Source organism: Ascidiella aspersa, chromosome 2 (assembly GCF_963924565.1).
Source record: "Ascidiella aspersa chromosome 2, kaAscAspe10.2, whole genome shotgun sequence".
NCBI classification, from domain to species: domain Eukaryota; kingdom Metazoa; phylum Chordata; class Ascidiacea; order Phlebobranchia; family Ascidiidae; genus Ascidiella; species Ascidiella aspersa.
The window spans coordinates 24,109,451-24,126,195 of record NC_139448.1 but is presented as its reverse complement, the minus strand read 5'-3'; the positions used below and the strand labels follow the sequence as shown (position 1 = coordinate 24,126,195).

The 16,745-nt window shown below is 34.6% G+C and overlaps 2 protein-coding genes across 3 annotated transcripts; both read left to right on the top strand.

Moving 5' to 3' along the window:
* Window positions 1-1,135: 1,135 nt before the first annotated feature.
* Window positions 1,136-2,406, top strand: LOC146164414 (glyceraldehyde-3-phosphate dehydrogenase-like). The gene has a single exon (XM_083380452.1). It carries the CDS (start codon window positions 1,212-1,214, stop codon window positions 2,208-2,210), a length of 999 nt encoding a protein of 332 aa, XP_083236578.1. The 5' UTR covers window positions 1,136-1,211; the 3' UTR covers window positions 2,211-2,406.
* An 83-nt stretch (window positions 2,407-2,489) lies between these two features.
* On the top strand, window positions 2,490-12,193 carry LOC146164413 (NHL repeat-containing protein 2-like). Of its 2 annotated transcripts, XM_083380450.1 has the most exons (12): window positions 2,490-2,628; window positions 2,864-3,063; window positions 3,855-3,992; window positions 4,305-4,497; window positions 5,034-5,242; window positions 5,338-5,454; window positions 5,749-5,857; window positions 6,260-6,342; window positions 6,424-6,570; window positions 7,895-8,017; window positions 8,624-8,851; window positions 10,472-12,193. In XM_083380450.1, exons 1-12 carry the CDS (start codon window positions 2,490-2,492, stop codon window positions 11,027-11,029), a joined length of 2,244 nt encoding a protein of 747 aa, XP_083236576.1. In that variant the 3' UTR covers window positions 11,030-12,193. The 2 variants fall into 2 exon arrangements, with proteins under 2 accessions (XP_083236576.1, XP_083236577.1); XM_083380451.1 differs by lacking the exon at window positions 10,472-12,193 and having other exon boundaries at window positions 7,895-7,989; window positions 8,624-8,727.
* The last annotated feature ends 4,552 nt before the right edge of the window (window positions 12,194-16,745 follow it).

Below are 16,745 nucleotides of genomic sequence, written 5' to 3'. Positions count from 1 at the left end.
TTTTTCTGCCGCAAAGTAAATTAACCGGTATCACGTGTTGATCACGCAGGCAGTTACATGCCTCAGCAGGCAGTTACATGTCTCAGTACTTGGTAAGAAGCAATACAACTAACTTTGTAATGTTTGAATTTTATAAGATCTGTTAGATAGTTTTTATAAGGGTATAGAAAGAAGTGGCACTTGAATAGTAACGGAATTAAATATTTAGGTAAATTTATATTAATAGCGCGCAGTACTCTCTCAGCCTCGGGATAATAAGCTTAAGATATTCATGCGCCGGAGACCTTTAAACGCCCTTGTCTTCGCTACTTGGGCTGCAAGACAAAACTTAACAGGCTTGTGTCACTCAAGGTAACATCTGGTAAGGTGATGAAGCGCAAGGTCACGTACGATGTGCGCCACAATTGTTTTTCAAAAGGTCACAAAAACATATATAAGTAGTCGACAATCCATTGACGAAATCATTAAATAGCGGCATTGATGTCATCGTCGTTTAATATATGCAGGCCTAGTAGTTGAATACTTTTAGACAATGTTTGTAAAAAACTATATTTTGTGAATTTAGCATGTCCGCAATCAGCATCTAAATTATAGTGACAAAATATGTTATATATTACTACCGAACAAATCGCTTTTGTAATTTGCATATAATGGTTGTGTGTAAAACAATTTTTACAAGCTTTTAAAGTCTACTTAAATTAGACCTATATTTTTTGGTAAGGCAATCATTTGTAGTGATGCTATATTATGTTCATGCCCAACAATCAGAGTGACCTGGTTTAAGGCTGCGTTCTCTGCCAGGGTCGCACTCAGAAAAAGTAAATTACATGTTTGGTACAATTCAAAAAAAATGTTTTGGGACAATTCTGAACCTCTGTTATTAAAAATTGGTAAAACCTCCAATACGCCTGAAAACCCTAATTATTATACTGTATCCTGAGATATCAGCTAAATTTCCGTGCAATTCCTAATGCATTCATTGAAGGTAAAAAAACGCCCGCTTGTTAAATTCTTTTAAAAAGCTGGTGCAAAGGTTTATCTGTTGCAAAAGCTCACAGCCACAGGGTACTTGTCATACTTTTTTTGTACAGTGGTATACAAATACATTTAATGTCCATAGTTCATTTTTATAAACCTATATAATGTTTTTTACAGCTTCAAACAAAAATTTTACACATTTTTAATTTGTTGTAAAACTCCTAAATTTCACAATGGTAAAAGTGGGAATTAACGGCTTTGGACGTATTGGTCGTCTTGTCACCAGGGCAGCATTGTGCAATCCTAATATTGAGATTGTTGCCCTCAACGATCCATTCATTGATGTTGATTACATGGTGTACATGTTTAAATATGATTCAACTCATGGCCCCTTCAAAGGTGAAGTTTCGGCAAAGGATGGAAAACTAATTATCAATGGCAAAACCATAACTGTTTTTGGACAGCGTAACCCAGCTGAAATCCCATGGGGCAGTTGCAGTGTTGATTATGTTGTTGAATCAACTGGAGTTTTTACTACTATTGAAAAAGCTGGAGCTCATCTAAAAGGAGGTGCCAAAAAGGTTGTTATTTCTGCCCCATCAGCAGATGCTCCCATGTTTGTGATGGGGGTTAATGAGGAAAAATATGATTCTGCTTCAATGGATGTCATTAGTAATGCCTCTTGTACTACCAACTGTCTTGCTCCACTGGCTAAAGTAATCAACGATAAGTTTGGGATTGTGGAAGGTCTCATGACAACTGTCCATTCTTTCACTGCAACCCAGAAGACTGTTGATGGACCAAGTGGAAAGAAATGGAGAGATGGACGTGGAGCTTCGCAAAACATCATTCCTGCTTCAACAGGAGCTGCCAAGGCTGTAGGAAAGGTTATTCCAGAGTTAAATGGAAAACTAACTGGTATGGCTTTTCGGGTTCCCACACCAAATGTGTCTGTAGTTGATCTTACTGTTCGTCTTGCAAAAGGTGCTACCTATGATGAAATAAAGGCAGCTGTAAAAGCAGCATCACAAAGCAATCCAAGAGTTTTGGGATACACAGAAGAGCAGGTAGTTTCAACAGATTTCAACGGGGATTCGCGAAGCAGCATTTTCGATGCTGGAGCTGGAATAGCTCTCAGCGACAACTTTGTCAAGCTAGTTTCCTGGTATGACAACGAATTTGGCTACAGCAACCGTGTTGTTGATCTTCTGGCATACATGGCCACCAAATAACTGTTTACACAAGTTTCCCTGACTGACAATTCTGATTTGTGTGTTTAATATTGTAAATTTATATAATATAATTAGCGCTGTCAGTATGTATCACAAAATATTTGCTTGCGATATAAATGCAACACTGTCTATTCTTTTGGTTGGCATCATTCTAAATTCTGTTGCACATAATAAAAAGTTCATTTTGGTTCTTTGATTCAAAACATTTGTTCAGTGATTGTTACTTGTGTTTAGACAATTTTTTTTACACAAGTAGACTTTTATAAATGTTAATGAAAAATGGAGGAGGTGGAAAGAATGTCCTTGCTGTTAGCCCAAGATTTTCATAATTCATGTGATCAAATGGAACAAAAAGAACTTGTTCGAAACTTTATTAAAAGTAAAGTCTCAAGATTCCAATTGCCAGAATTCCCAAAGGGTGAGCAATTGTTATGTCTGACAGGAAAAAAATATTAAACCAGTCATGTTAACCGGCATCTTACCCATTCTACATGATTTAAATATAATGAAATTTAAACACAGTATTCTTGAAAATGTTAAAAATTACAAAAAATGACAAAAACAGCATGTTGTTCAAAATTACATTGTGTGTAAAACTATAATTTACGCTGGTAAAGCGAAGCAGTGTCAAACTCTGAACAATATTACTACAGATAACCAATGGATAAACACAACACAACATCTTTGTCGAGATGATTTTTTGGGAAAATTAGTTGTAATGGATTTTTTCACTTATTGCTGCATAAATTGTATTCATATGCTTCCATTTCTACATCAGTTGGAGACCAAATACCCCATTCAGATGGGTTTTGCTGTGGTTGGAATTCATTCTGCCAAATTTCCCAACGAAAAGGTAAAAGGAGATTTTTAACACTTACTCTAGAGAGTAGAAGAGTAAATAAAAATAGTTTACACTTCTAAAATGGGAAAGAAGTTTTAATTTTTTTTTTCAATCAATCAAGCTTAAAACAATCTCTACTTTATATTTGTAAACCTTAAACTACAGCATTGTAAGATTTTCCTAACTTAATAAAAAGTACACAGTAGGTAATTAGTATTAGGATGGTATGGTATGTGTTTATTCAACACATCTGTTATTTTTTATTAGGTTAGCGGTATAATGTAATAGGTTGTTGACTTCAATGTAGGGTAGTAGTATGTATGTTAACCCAATTAATTTGAAAAAGATATATTTATCCTGGAAGTAATTATAAAAAGTCCCCATGGTAATATTTTTTTTGTTAGTAAGGGTTCACCATCTATCCGTACATTACCTTTAGATGTTTTCATTTGTGGATTTATTTTATCTATAAAACACCTAATTGGCATTAGATTTGCCCAATTTTTCTAACTTGATTAAAAAATGTATTTTGGATTAAAAATAGATGTTTTATACATTGTATTTTAAATTGTAGGGTCAGACAAGAATTGGTGATTTGCTTTTGAAACAGTTGTTATACACAAGCTGCTAAAACTTGAATGCCTAACATTAAACTAGCAGTACACAAAGCTTGCTTTGATTGAAATACAATGTTACATATATTTTAAAAGTATTTATATGAATTTGAATTACCATTTAGTTTTTGGTTATTTGTTAAGTCTTTTTTATTCTTGCGTTAAGGTAAATTTAAAATTTATTTATAGGATTCAACCAATATAAAAAATGCAGTAAACAGATGCAATATATCTCACCCCGTTTTGAATGACCCAAACATTGAAATGTGGAACATGTTAAAAGTCACTTGTTGGCCAACATTGATTATTGTTAATCCAAATAATGAGGTATGGTTTTATTTTATTCAGTAACACACCATAAACAAATAGTGAGTTAAATATTATTAACCAAACAATGTTTACAAACAAATCATACCATTATTTTGTCATGTTTGACTTTGGTACATCATTTAAAATCTTTTGTGCAGTTTTCGTCAGTTATATCTAATAAAATTAAATAATTATCTACTCTAACTGTTTGCAGATATAATTATAAATGGTTACATTTGTTTGTTAGGTAAAAACACACTGGATAACATAAAAAAACTCACGCAAAAGATATAGAAGTTTAACATTAGAGTCACCTTGTAATATAATTAGGTTTTACTATCCCTTCCTGGAGAAGCGCATATGGATGTGGTGGAAATGTTTATAGATGAAGCAATGCATTTTTACAAGAGCTCATTAAGTGACCGCAAACTTCCTGTTATTCACCAGCTCACAGGGGCTTTATCAGATGTACCACTGAACATACAACTTAAATTCCCCGGAAAGGTGGTAACAAACATAACAGGTAGGCACAGACAAAACAGATAAACAAAATGTATTGTGTGATGTAATTATAATCAGGGCTGTGAAGTTGGCTTCATATAACCCAAGTCAGACTTTTTCAGTCCTACTTCTGTTTCTGGCCCTAACTCTATGGCCCAGTGTTTTATAAGCTTTTTTGCTGCAACCTAAAAACTAACCGAAAGTATAACAGCGGGGCATGTAATGCTCTTGAATGATTTTTTTGTAAGCAATCAAAACACAAGACAAATTTATAGCACAAATAAATTTGAATTAGTGCAAGCCACGTCTTTGTATTTTTCCACTATTTTTGGGTAAAATTAATCCGACCTGTAAATTGAACTAACCGTGTAGACTACTGCAGTAGGTGACCCAATTATGGGTCACAACCCGTAGGTTTAGAAACACTGCCATAGCCCATATTTTTTATTAAACCCTTTGCTATTTCACCTTTATTTTACAGTGAGTGTTCGCAATTAACATACTTGCTTAGTTTGTCAGAACTGAATGGGTGTAGAAAATTACTGCATACTTTTTTAGGAGATGAATTAGCAATTTCTGACACAGGCAATCACAGAGTGATTGTATGTACCAAAGAAGGTGCCATTTCTAGTATTGTGGGTAATGGTTTACCTGGTAATAAAGATGGTGATTTTGATTCAGCTCAATTTAATACTCCACAAGGATTGGCTTGGAGCTCAACCAATTCTCTGTATGTAGCTGATTGTGAGAATCATCTAATAAGAAAGGTACTCGCATATTATTCTTTTATTTTCTGAGTTGTAATATGTTTTTATGTTTATCACTTACAACAGTTAAGATAAACTACTTTAATGTGTTATAGATTGATTTTTTTGGAAAGCAATTGTTGACTTTGGTTGGAACTGGAAGTCAAAGCAATGACATTGAAGGTGGAAAACTGGGAATTAAACAGAGTATTAGCTCTCCATGGGATCTGCAGGTATTTTATGCTAAACTAGCTGAAAGGAAATGCAAATTTTAGTAAATTTGCAGTTTTTAAGATAGCAAGGAATTGCTTACCCAATATTTGCATGTTCCTAAAACATGTAGTTGCTGATTTAACGCTTTATATTTCATTGTTTAACTTTAAATATCAAGCCTTATTAAAACCCTAATGATAAAAATATACACTTTTTTGACCAAACATTATTTATAAAATAAATTAGGATGTGTCAATACGATAATACATTTCATAAAATTTAAATGTTCAAAAATAATTTGCCTAAACTTATAGATTGGTGGTAGTCCCAAATTTCAAAACCAAGAGAATATCCTATACATTGCAATGGCAGGAATTCATCAAATATGGGCATTTTTCCTTTGTGATGCAGACTGGCAAAAAGGTAAACGAAAAAAATATATACTTGTTATAGGAATAGCATTCAGAAAACAAAATAATTATAGGCTAAGAACAACCCTACGTACATTATTAATCTTTTGGAAATAAGATAAATATTCCCTTATTTATTTCATTTTTAAACTTAATCGCTTGTTTCGCATTTATTTATAACAATTTATCTATAGAATACAATGATATTTAATTTCTCCACCTGTGGTTCTGCATACTTGGGTTGAAATAAGTTGCATCGCACTTAGAAACTGCATTTGTAATAGTTTTGAAATTTCTATCTTAAAGCTCAAAGGGTTTTAAAGGCTACTCTTTGTATACTATAATTTAAGCCAACCCTTAAAACTTGTTACATAAGCCGGCCATGGCTGTCAAATTTTTTTTTTATTGTCTGCAGGTGCAGAACTAAAAATGATGACATGTGTCAGATTTGCTGGAAGTGGCCGTGAAGAAAATAAAAACAATAGTTATCCTCATAAGGTTTGTTTTGTTACATTGTTTATTTGATATATTGTTGTATAAACTAAATGTTGACATTACCTCTTAAACATTGATTTGAAGGCAGGATTTGCCCAACCTTCTGGCATAGCTGTCTCCACTGTGGATCACAAAATGTATGTGGCAGACAGTGAGAGCAGCACCATAAGAAAAATTACTCTGAACAATGGAGCTACAGAAGCGGTGGTTGGAGGACATTTTGACCCTACAGTAAGTGAATAAATTGTTGTTTTAGTGTATTGCTCTATTTGTAATTTTCTGTTTTCAAAGAACTGAAAGGTGTCATGATTTTTTTAGCTTTAGAAAAAAAAATGCATTTATTCATTAAACTTATATTCTATTATGACCGACGCTATTGGTTTGACCTTAAAAAAGCATTTGGTTTTGTATATGTAGCCATTTATTTGGGAGCAACAGTCTGTGAAGATTGTTTCATTTTTGTGTTGAAACATACGTTTAGCTCACTTTCCTATGCATATTCAGCAAGCGCGTCACGCTATGTAAACTGAACGGGGAGCATAAGCAACACACACGTAGGCAACCTCCATTAGACATTCGCGTTTTGCACGTGCACGTCGGCCCGGTTATACACATAGACCGTTTGACCCATTTCGTGCTTCTCATCACGTCTCAAACATAACTGTTGTCAAATGGTTATTTTTTTGAATATATAATAAAGACAAATTGGTGCTTTACCAACATCGTTTGTCATAAACGTATTACCTTCCTTGTCGTTTTATATCGTCCTTAGTGACCGACATTTCTCCGTTGTGTAGTAGGTCACGGTTAGCACATCATACCTTATTATGCAGCAATGCTTAGCTTAATGGTAATCCTAACCTTTTTAGTTCACTATTTTAAAGTCAAAAAACCCAAGTCAGTAAAAAGTTTAATCAAAGGTCAGGGCTTATCGCCAACTGCTTGTCTCGTCGCTAATGTTTAACATGTTTATCACGTAGTTGTGCTTGGGCCGGCGTGTGATGCTGAGAAATTGACTTATGTTCACATTATTATTACTATTCAAATAGCTATTTGACATATGCCAAACTGGTCAACATCTATGTTTGGCGTCATCCTTCATTCTCAGACAATTTTTAAACAAAAATGGAATTTACCCTGTAAGAAATGCTCATTAAGACTTTAAAGTTTTTATAGCCACATTCAATTTATGTCAGCTTATAAAGTCGAGTTTTAAAAGTCAGAAATTTTGCGATCGATATCAACTTTAATAATATATGGTGCGACCTGGATGACATCAATTCAGCATTACGTTGGAAATACTCCATGCGGTGGTTAATACACTAAATCCGGTTATATTGCCATACAATATAGATGAATTCCGAAACGACAGATGACGATTATTTAAGTGACAGATGACGAATGCTCCTTTGGTAAAACCTCTGTATATTCTCATATTACTAAATTATATTGACACATTCTTTTCTTCCCGAGTAGCCTTTATGAACATTACTAATCTCCACAAAATAAAAGTGTTTTACATACTTAAAGTAAGTATGTTTAAATAATTTTGTAGAATCTTTTCGCTTTTGGTGATATCGATGGCAAAGGACGTGACGTCAGACTACAACACCCGCTTGGCGTCGCATGGGACCACAGAAGACAAAGACTGTATGTGTCTGATACTTACAACAACAAAGTCAGTAAACGTATTAAAACATATTACACAACAAAGCTTTATAGCTTGATAATGAATTTAAAAGCCAAAAAGTTCGAGTAGGCTACATCGACATAACCTTGATTAAGACGTTCGATATGAAATTGTATCATCTTCAGTTCATGTGACTGAGAAGTAAATCAAAACTTCACTCATGAAAGGTGGGACGCAATTATTATCATTCTAGGTTTTAAGTCGACCTTTTTAGCTTTGGGATTTATTATAAAGCTAAATTAAAGATCCGTGCACAGTGTACCCATAGCTTTATAGCCTATACCAGTGGTTTTCTTCTGGTTCGGGTAAATATTTGTATGGCTACTTTAATTCCAAAGTTGTCATGCATTGCTATTTTTTAAATACTAAACGAGGCATACTGGATAACCATCAAGAGCTTGTTGTATTTGTAATCATGCAAAGTCATTTCATTTTTGATAATCACCTTTATAATATAAATGTTTAGTAAGTTATTGACCTACTGTCCATATACTATTTTGCCAACCTTCTTAACTGGTGCCTTTTTTAGAAAATCAATTAGGTACAGTAATAATAAATAATAATAATTTGAATTTATTCGAAACATGTCAACAGATAAAAATCGTCGATCCCTTCAAGAAAACGTGTATAACACTCATTGGACCTAAACCGTGTAAAGTCGTCGGAGAGGATACCCAATTATACCCGGCGGAGTACCCCCCTGTTAATTTTAATGAACCCGGAGGCTTGTGCGTTGACCCACATTGCGAACGACTTTACGTTGCCGATACTAACAATCACAGGATCGTAGTGGTTTGCATTCAAAGTGGCCAAGTTACTGAGGTTAGCAGTAGAAAAGCACGAAAACTAATTACGCCCCAACGCAGTATCAATTTAATATTTTTTTTTTAATTTTGGGAAATATTTTATACGTAGCACACTAAATCGATTTTAGGAATCAATACGAAAGATATGAATTAAGAAAAGCGTCAGAAAGGCTGTAGTTTTGTAAACGTATTTCCTTTTAGGGGAAGGTTGCCCTAGATGGGACGTTGCCTGAGTCGGGACTTGGGGATTACATCAACGTACCATTAGGTATAGCGCCAATTCTTAATTATTTTTTGAAGCACCCAATAGTAGCCATCATTTTAACACAAAATCATTTAATTAGGCTGACGGCGTTTTTACAATATATATAAACTGTTGCTACCAGGCATGGAATATATCAATCTAAAGAAAGTAGGGGTGTCTTTTTGCTAGTTTTATTATATCTGAGTTATTTCATATTTGTTGAAGTTGTATAAAATTCATTTTTTACTAATGTATGGGTAATTTACCAGGCTTACTTATACAGGTAAGTTTTTCATATTATCTTGTACCTATAAGCAGTCAATATATATTCTGTATATGGTGATGTGGGGTGCGTAAGATGGGACAGACCGTTCCCAAATGAGGAACTATTTGTTGCAACCTACATTTTGGGTTATTGTGACAAAAAATGGACTTGCCATTATATATTTTTAAGAAGCTAACATTTTGTTATAGTTCAAACGTTTTTTTTAATATGGTTAGTTTAAAATTTTTGATGTATGACGTAAAACATTTTATACGGTTTCCCTATCCATCAAATACGTTAAGAAATGCACCTGGTTAAAATGGATTACCGTATCAACATGTTTGTAAGAAATATTGCAAATGTAGGTAAAACTTCACTTAACAAAAACCATACCTATTCGAATTAAAACAAAATTATTGTTTAAAAGTCCACTAAAAAAACAAACGAGCAAACAGACAAGATTTGGCCTTGGTCGTGTGTGTTGAGAGCTATCAACACAAGCAGAATATTTATATAATGTATTCAATGTAAAAATATAGACACAACAGAACTAAAGTTCCAAGACAGTGACTCTTTGCCACGCACTTGTCCTGTTAATTCAAAAATATTAATTTTCGCTTACCAAAATTTCTGTGAAAAAAAGATTCTGTGAAATTGTTCTAAACAGGCTAGTTTTAAACTTATGTAAGTGTAGCAGGTGGAGTTAAAGTTGTTTTTAATGCTTGTGGTACAAATTGATCAATTTAAAACAACGGATTCTTCCTGTCCCATCTTGCGAATCACACTGTCCCATCAAATAAAACTCTGGTTTCCTAAGACGGGACACAGCAACGTTTTTTCTAAGATGATTTGTTAAAAAAGTTTAAACGCTGGGGGGGGGGGCAAAAGTTATATTTTTTAAGCGTTAAGGGCAGAGGTATCAAACAGGCATGATATTATTCAAAATTGTTGGTATAACTGAGAACTACAATCATTTGAAAAAACGTGTCCCATCATGGGCAACCTTCCCCTAGTCCTAAATTCGTGGTACAACGTTTGTCACAGATCGAGTTATTGAAGTTTTCATAAGTAAAAAACGTTTAAGTGGTTTCATTGCTTTGTTTTATAAACATATCCATGTTCCGCAGCTTAAACTTAAGTTGCCAGAAGCAACAGTTACTGATGGCTCAACAGCAATGCCAACACAAGACGCCCGCTTTAAACCGCTCGTCAGTCGGGAACGGGCTTTTATTACAAACTGCCAGCATCGAAGGTTTTCGCCTGAACAGAAGCTGTGGATAGATTTCGAGGTTTCCGACGTTCAGCTCACCAAAGGTGCACCCTCGTCGTGGCAGCTCTCAGTTCATAATGTGGGGTCTCCAGAAACGGCATCTTTAGTCGCAAGTGGAAACTTTGATTCACCAATTGTTCAAATAAGCATAGACGTTTTAATTTCCACCTTGCTTAAAGCTTTAATGTTGGACAAAGGTCGAATTGAAACCGAGGCTGATAGTTTAAGTTTCCTTGTAACCTTCGAAGCTAATCTGTTATATTGTATTGGTGAATCAAGTGTTTGTAGCATGAAAGGTATTGTCTGCATCATCCCGGCTACTATCAGTCCACACAATGAGCCTGACGATGCCAAAATAAACTTGCATTACACCTTTAACGAATTCGCATATTCAACTAACATTTCAGTTGATTAATTATAATGTACTGTATTGCATAACACAATTATAACCATTCAATATACACCTATTTAAATTTTGCTTTGTTCAAAGTAAAGGCCCGTTTACACTACAGCTGCACTGAGCTGAGCAAAGCGTAATTTGCATTTAAATTCTATTGTGGCGAGCGTTTCACGCTTTGCTAAGCTTAAGCCCCGTGCAGCAGCTGCAGCTAGCTTAAAGTTACGCTTTGCTAAACTCGCGCTCCGTGCAGCTGGAAAAAAATACGCTTTGGAGCGATTTCCACGCTTTGCTAAACTCAAGCCCTATATGCAGCAATAGAAAAACGTTACGTTTTGGAGCGACTTTTACGCCCAGCGCAGCTCACTGCAGCTGTAGTGAAAATAATTTCACGCCCAGTGCCGCTGTAGTGTATACGGGCCTTAAAGGCTTCTCTCTAGAAAACTTCTTGAGTTCAACACTTATACGTAATTTTTGGTTGAAAACAGGCCAATATAAATAAAGGTTTTTGTTTCTCCTATTATTCCTTTAACAGCGATCAGAGACAAATCCCAGATTTTTGTTGGAACGGCCATAAAATTCATATAAACAAAAAATGTCACTAATACTTCATAATGTGACGTATTGTAACAAATGAAAAACCTACTGTTTATGGCCTTTCGCAAATATGCAACTAAACATCAGATTAAATATAAGAAGATTGTGTGTAAACCTGAAAAGTGTGCGAAAAATTGGTTCAAATTGTCACAACCTAAAATTGAAGAGACGTAGTGACGCATTAACTTCAAAAAAAACTTTATCTATCACAACTAATATTGCCATATATGAAGATGATTTCGGACAAATATTTAAAATTGTCATGGCCAACAGAGTTTTAAGTACAACTGACGCATCAAAACTGCTTTACAAAAAATCACTTTCGAGAACTCTCGCAATACATGCGATTTTGCTGGCAGCTTAACTATAGGCTTGTCTAATCTTTCTAACCATTTGATTAACCATCTTTATTAAAACCCATTGTCCGGCACTTCACGACAGGCGGCCACCATTAATGTTTTACACCGTTCCATCTGTTTGGCCAAAATTTTGCGAGACTGTTTGCATATGTTGTTTATAACTTTTTTGAATTTCTCGAATGCTTATAAAGAGCCGTTGGTGTGGTTGATCTTTCAGGCAGATAAAATGGGCTGACTTGACACGACTATTTAATATGAACTTCAGATGAACTCAGTTAGTCATTGATAAGTGAGTTATAAAGTCTATAGCCAGGGCGACTGATATAATGGAATCGATTCTTCGACCGTAGACGTGTCCCATATGTTATTAACATTGTATTTTTGACGCGAAATATTTTGACAGTTCTGCGTCGAAGTCTACCTTCTAGGCTAGGGGCAGCCTTTTTGCAGTCGCCGGCCAAAATCAAACTAAGCAAGGTTTCGGATGGCCGTGATTAAATTTCCCAATAACAATTTTATTGCTTAGTAATAACCCTCCTTTGGAAAGGGGCCTAGGATTGTTATGCAACCAACATAATATACACAGATAGGTGGCGGCAAAATGTTCGTCAAAGGGAAAATGGCGCTTGTTTCAATTTAAGTGGTAGAACTAGCTATTAATTTTGAAGAAGACTTGACGCATTAGACACAAAAAGATGCGCACATTGCTTGATAAACTGAAATTTATCGCGACGATTTTGCCAAAACTACAATCCCGTGTCTTTTGTTCACGTTCTTAATTGGAGAGGTGGAAAGTGGGAAAGTAGGGCAAAACAGACCCCTCAATTTTCTCGCTAACGAAAATTGTCAGCATTAATATTTCTTTACTGGACAATGACTATCGTCAAAAAAACTTTTGTTGCCAAAAAATAGTCAGATTCGATTTTGCACAAAACAGGGAGGGGAGAAAATGTGTTTGGGGGATTTTGATATAACAATATAGCACAGTACATTTATGTGTTTATTACTAAAGTTTAAGTAAAGGCTAAGTTACTGTTTTGCTAAATAATTTGCAGGTAAGGGCTATTTATTAATCCGAAACAGTTGCTTTTTTAATTGAAAGATTTTAGAGAAATTAGAGTTTCATTCGACGCATAGTGTTGGGGCAAAACGGACCCCTCGCAAGTTATTCCGTTATTATTAGCGCCACTGAACTTAAAACTGTTTGTTTTTTTAATGAGCATTTTAGTAAAAAAAATTTGGAACTGGAATAATTTTGTCAGCCGGTTCTATCACAAAAGTCACATTTTTTAGCCGGTTCTGTTACAAAAAGTCTTATTTTTCGGCAAATAATAAAAGTAGTTGCAAGAACGGGATGCAACTCCAAGTTCCAGCGTATTGTTTGAACCGGCTGAATCCCTTCACTGCTAACGGCCACTCTAAAAAGCAGCAGTCGTCATAGTTGCCATTTTTTTCTTACAGTAATCATCTAGATTTACCAAAAAAATAATCTAAAAACATCTACATTTTTATGGAGAAATCTAAAAAATAATCTAAAAATGATTTTTGAAAATATTCAATACTTTTGGACAAAAAATCAACATTAAAAGCTTAATGCCGTATAAAGTTGCATAAAGGGACTTGCTTGATGCTTTAGATTTAAGATTTCTGCTTTATAAAAGATTTTACTGAACATGACGAGTTACTGAAATTTCGATTTTATATCTCATCATTTTTTTTTTCAATTTGCAAAAAAAAAAAATTTGAAATTACTGAAATATTTATCGTCAATAGCGAATCTGTCACTTATTTAGATTATACAATATTTTTTTTTAATGATCTAAAAAAACATCTAACATCTAGATTGTATATTGCTACATCTAGATTCAAACCAAAACATCTAAATCTAGATTAAAATAATCTAGAATGGCAACTATGGCAGTCGTCTTCTTATGACAAGTTATAGGCTACTTATGACGCAATAATTCAATTTTCAGACAAAAAATCACAAAAATAAAATTATTATAATTATAAAAATTATCACAATGATGACTGTTTCTCAAAAATCGGTGTATCAGATAAAATCCAAATCTTTTGACAGTAACCAGTAATGCTAACCGGTTAGCTGATCTCATAAAATTTTGTGAGAGGGTTCTGTAGAACTGGTGCGAGCCGGCTGAATCCCACCACTGAATGTTATGTGATATTTAAAGGAGGCAAACTTTAATTATTGGAGATTCCATAGTGTGCATGGCGCCTTTAGGCTGAGGGAATTCCCTTAAAACGAAAACATACCAGACGTAGGTACTAATAAGATTAAAAAAATGTTTTGTAATAAAGCCAAAATATGTGAGGCAGTGCCTCGTACCTACAGCTTGAGAAAAGGGCCGCGGGTCGGACAATATACACTGACTGGCTATTGCTTAATGTTATAATAATTCCTTTAAAAACATTTCAGATAATTAAAAAGTTTCAGATAACAAGTTTTTTATTTTTTATTTAAAACTGCTTTAACATTAATAGCTCTTAAAAAGTGGCTTTTTTAGATATTGAAAATGGACGACACTGTAATGTCTACTTCCGAAGAAACACAAACTGTCGACTTTATTACCACAGTTGGATTTGACATAAACGCTACTTCCAAGTCATACGAAAGCCGAACCGTCGAAAGAATGTTGATTCCACCGTTGATTGTTATAAATCTCTATTTTGTCGCAACAGCAGTTGCTTTTAGGGTTCGACACGGCACACACACAATGCGCTTGCTTGAGTACAGCCTTTTGGCGGCGATATTTTTTGTTCTTTTGCAAACTTTGATCCTCGTTCCCGAGGTGTTTGCAAATACCTATACCGATGAGTTTTGTTCTGCTTACAGACCTCTAACCGCAGCACTAGGTTTAATGAGTAGATTTTTTATATATGTGTTTCTTTGGAAGCGACAAAGCAATCTGTACACCAATCCGACCGTTTCCGTCAATAGAAAGCGTATTGCCAAGTTTGCCGGCTATTTTGTGCTGCTAACAAATTTCATCATTCCAGTTTTAAAAAGTTATTTTATGCTTGTAATTCCGTATAGTGCCAGCGAGCGTGGATGCGTCGAAATCGGTGATTCTCCTTTTATTGGAAAGGCAGTTATATTTGTATCATTTATGCTCAATCAAGCAGTTCTGTTTGGTTTATTCATCGTTCCGCTAATGGAACACTTTTGTTCCACTCACATAAGGAACAATTCTAGAGTTAAGCACACAGCCATTCGAGTTAGTGTGTGGTCATTGGTGTGTATTCTTACAGACGTTGCATTCATAGCAGTAGCATCACGTGAACAAAATATTTCTTCGTGGGCATCGGTGTCCTTTGTCCCGATGATACTGGTTTATAATAGCACACTGAATATCTTTACTCTGGTTGCATCGTTTGCCAATTGGAAAATTCGTCTGTATCCGCACCGTCCCAATAAAGTTAAGCCTCTGAAACAGTCGAGCAACACCAAAACCAGGAAATCAACTGAAAAACACACTAAATCTACCGACCTACCAGCCGCCATGGGTTCGATGAAAAACAGCAGCGACAGAGCTATAAAATAAAAGTCTTTTCCGAGTTTTTCTGAAGAAAACATGTTGCATAAACAAAGCAAGCGAAGTATTTTTCAACCAAATCACAATTTGTTTTTACTACTTACTTACACTATTTTTTTAATCAGTTGTTTTACGTAGTAATAGTTCAAAAATTCTTACTTTTTGGGTCAAAAAATATCCGCCCCATAATTAGTATAATGACTTTTCACGAATTAATTTTTTGACGGATGACTACATTGACAAATAAGTCAGTCAAATGTTCTCAATTTCTGTTAAATATAAAAAATTGTACGTAAATTGTTTGTCAGTTTTATTTTACTCTGTCTGCATTTGCAATAAATCATTTTAGGGTAACTATGTTTCTACTTTAAAAACGAGAAACTGACATAAAAGGCAAACTTACTAAAAATTCTGACGCATTTTGTGTTGCAATATGTTTAGAACTTTTATTATTATTTTTTGTTAGCTGTCTTTTGAGTGTGTGCCCTGTATAAGTGTATATAACTTGTATTTGATTTTTTTTTTATTGCATTCATACATTTATATAATACAACATGTGAACTGAAAATAAAACAGCAAAACTTGCAGATTGACCTACTGGTTTCCACGCTTATTATTAATCAATGTTAAGTAAAAACTGCTTCTAAATACAGATATTAGTGTGCTTTTAAAAAGAATATTAACGCGTGTTTTTTTCATGAATTTGTCCTTTTTATTCAGGGTTAAACCCAATATTTTTTGTTCTTGCTTTAAAGAAAGAATAAGGCACAATCTCAAAAATCAAAAATGCAAGGTTATCCCGCCCAGGGCCGGATTAACCAATAGGCTATAGGCTTAGGCCCTGGAAAAATTCGGCCCTCATGCAGTTGTTTTGTTTTGGTTTTCAATAGTTGAAATTCAATACAGTACTGGCGTCTGATGTTACCATTATTAAGCAATATTTGCGAATTAGGTTTGGCAACTTGGCAAATTGTTGCAATTGAATTATTGTCAGTCATTTTTTCCTTTTACCAGATTGACTAATATCTGTAGTTAGAGACAATCATTTTTTTTATGTTAGTTGGCAGGTTAGTTAGAGCAGTCCTCCGCAACCTTTATTCATTTGCGGCACACCCGGCATACTTACGAAATACATGACGATTGACAATACAACAAAAGCAATATCACGGACTGCCCAGAGAAAAAGTGCAATTTACGATTAGAGGCGCCGAAGGCGCCGATAAT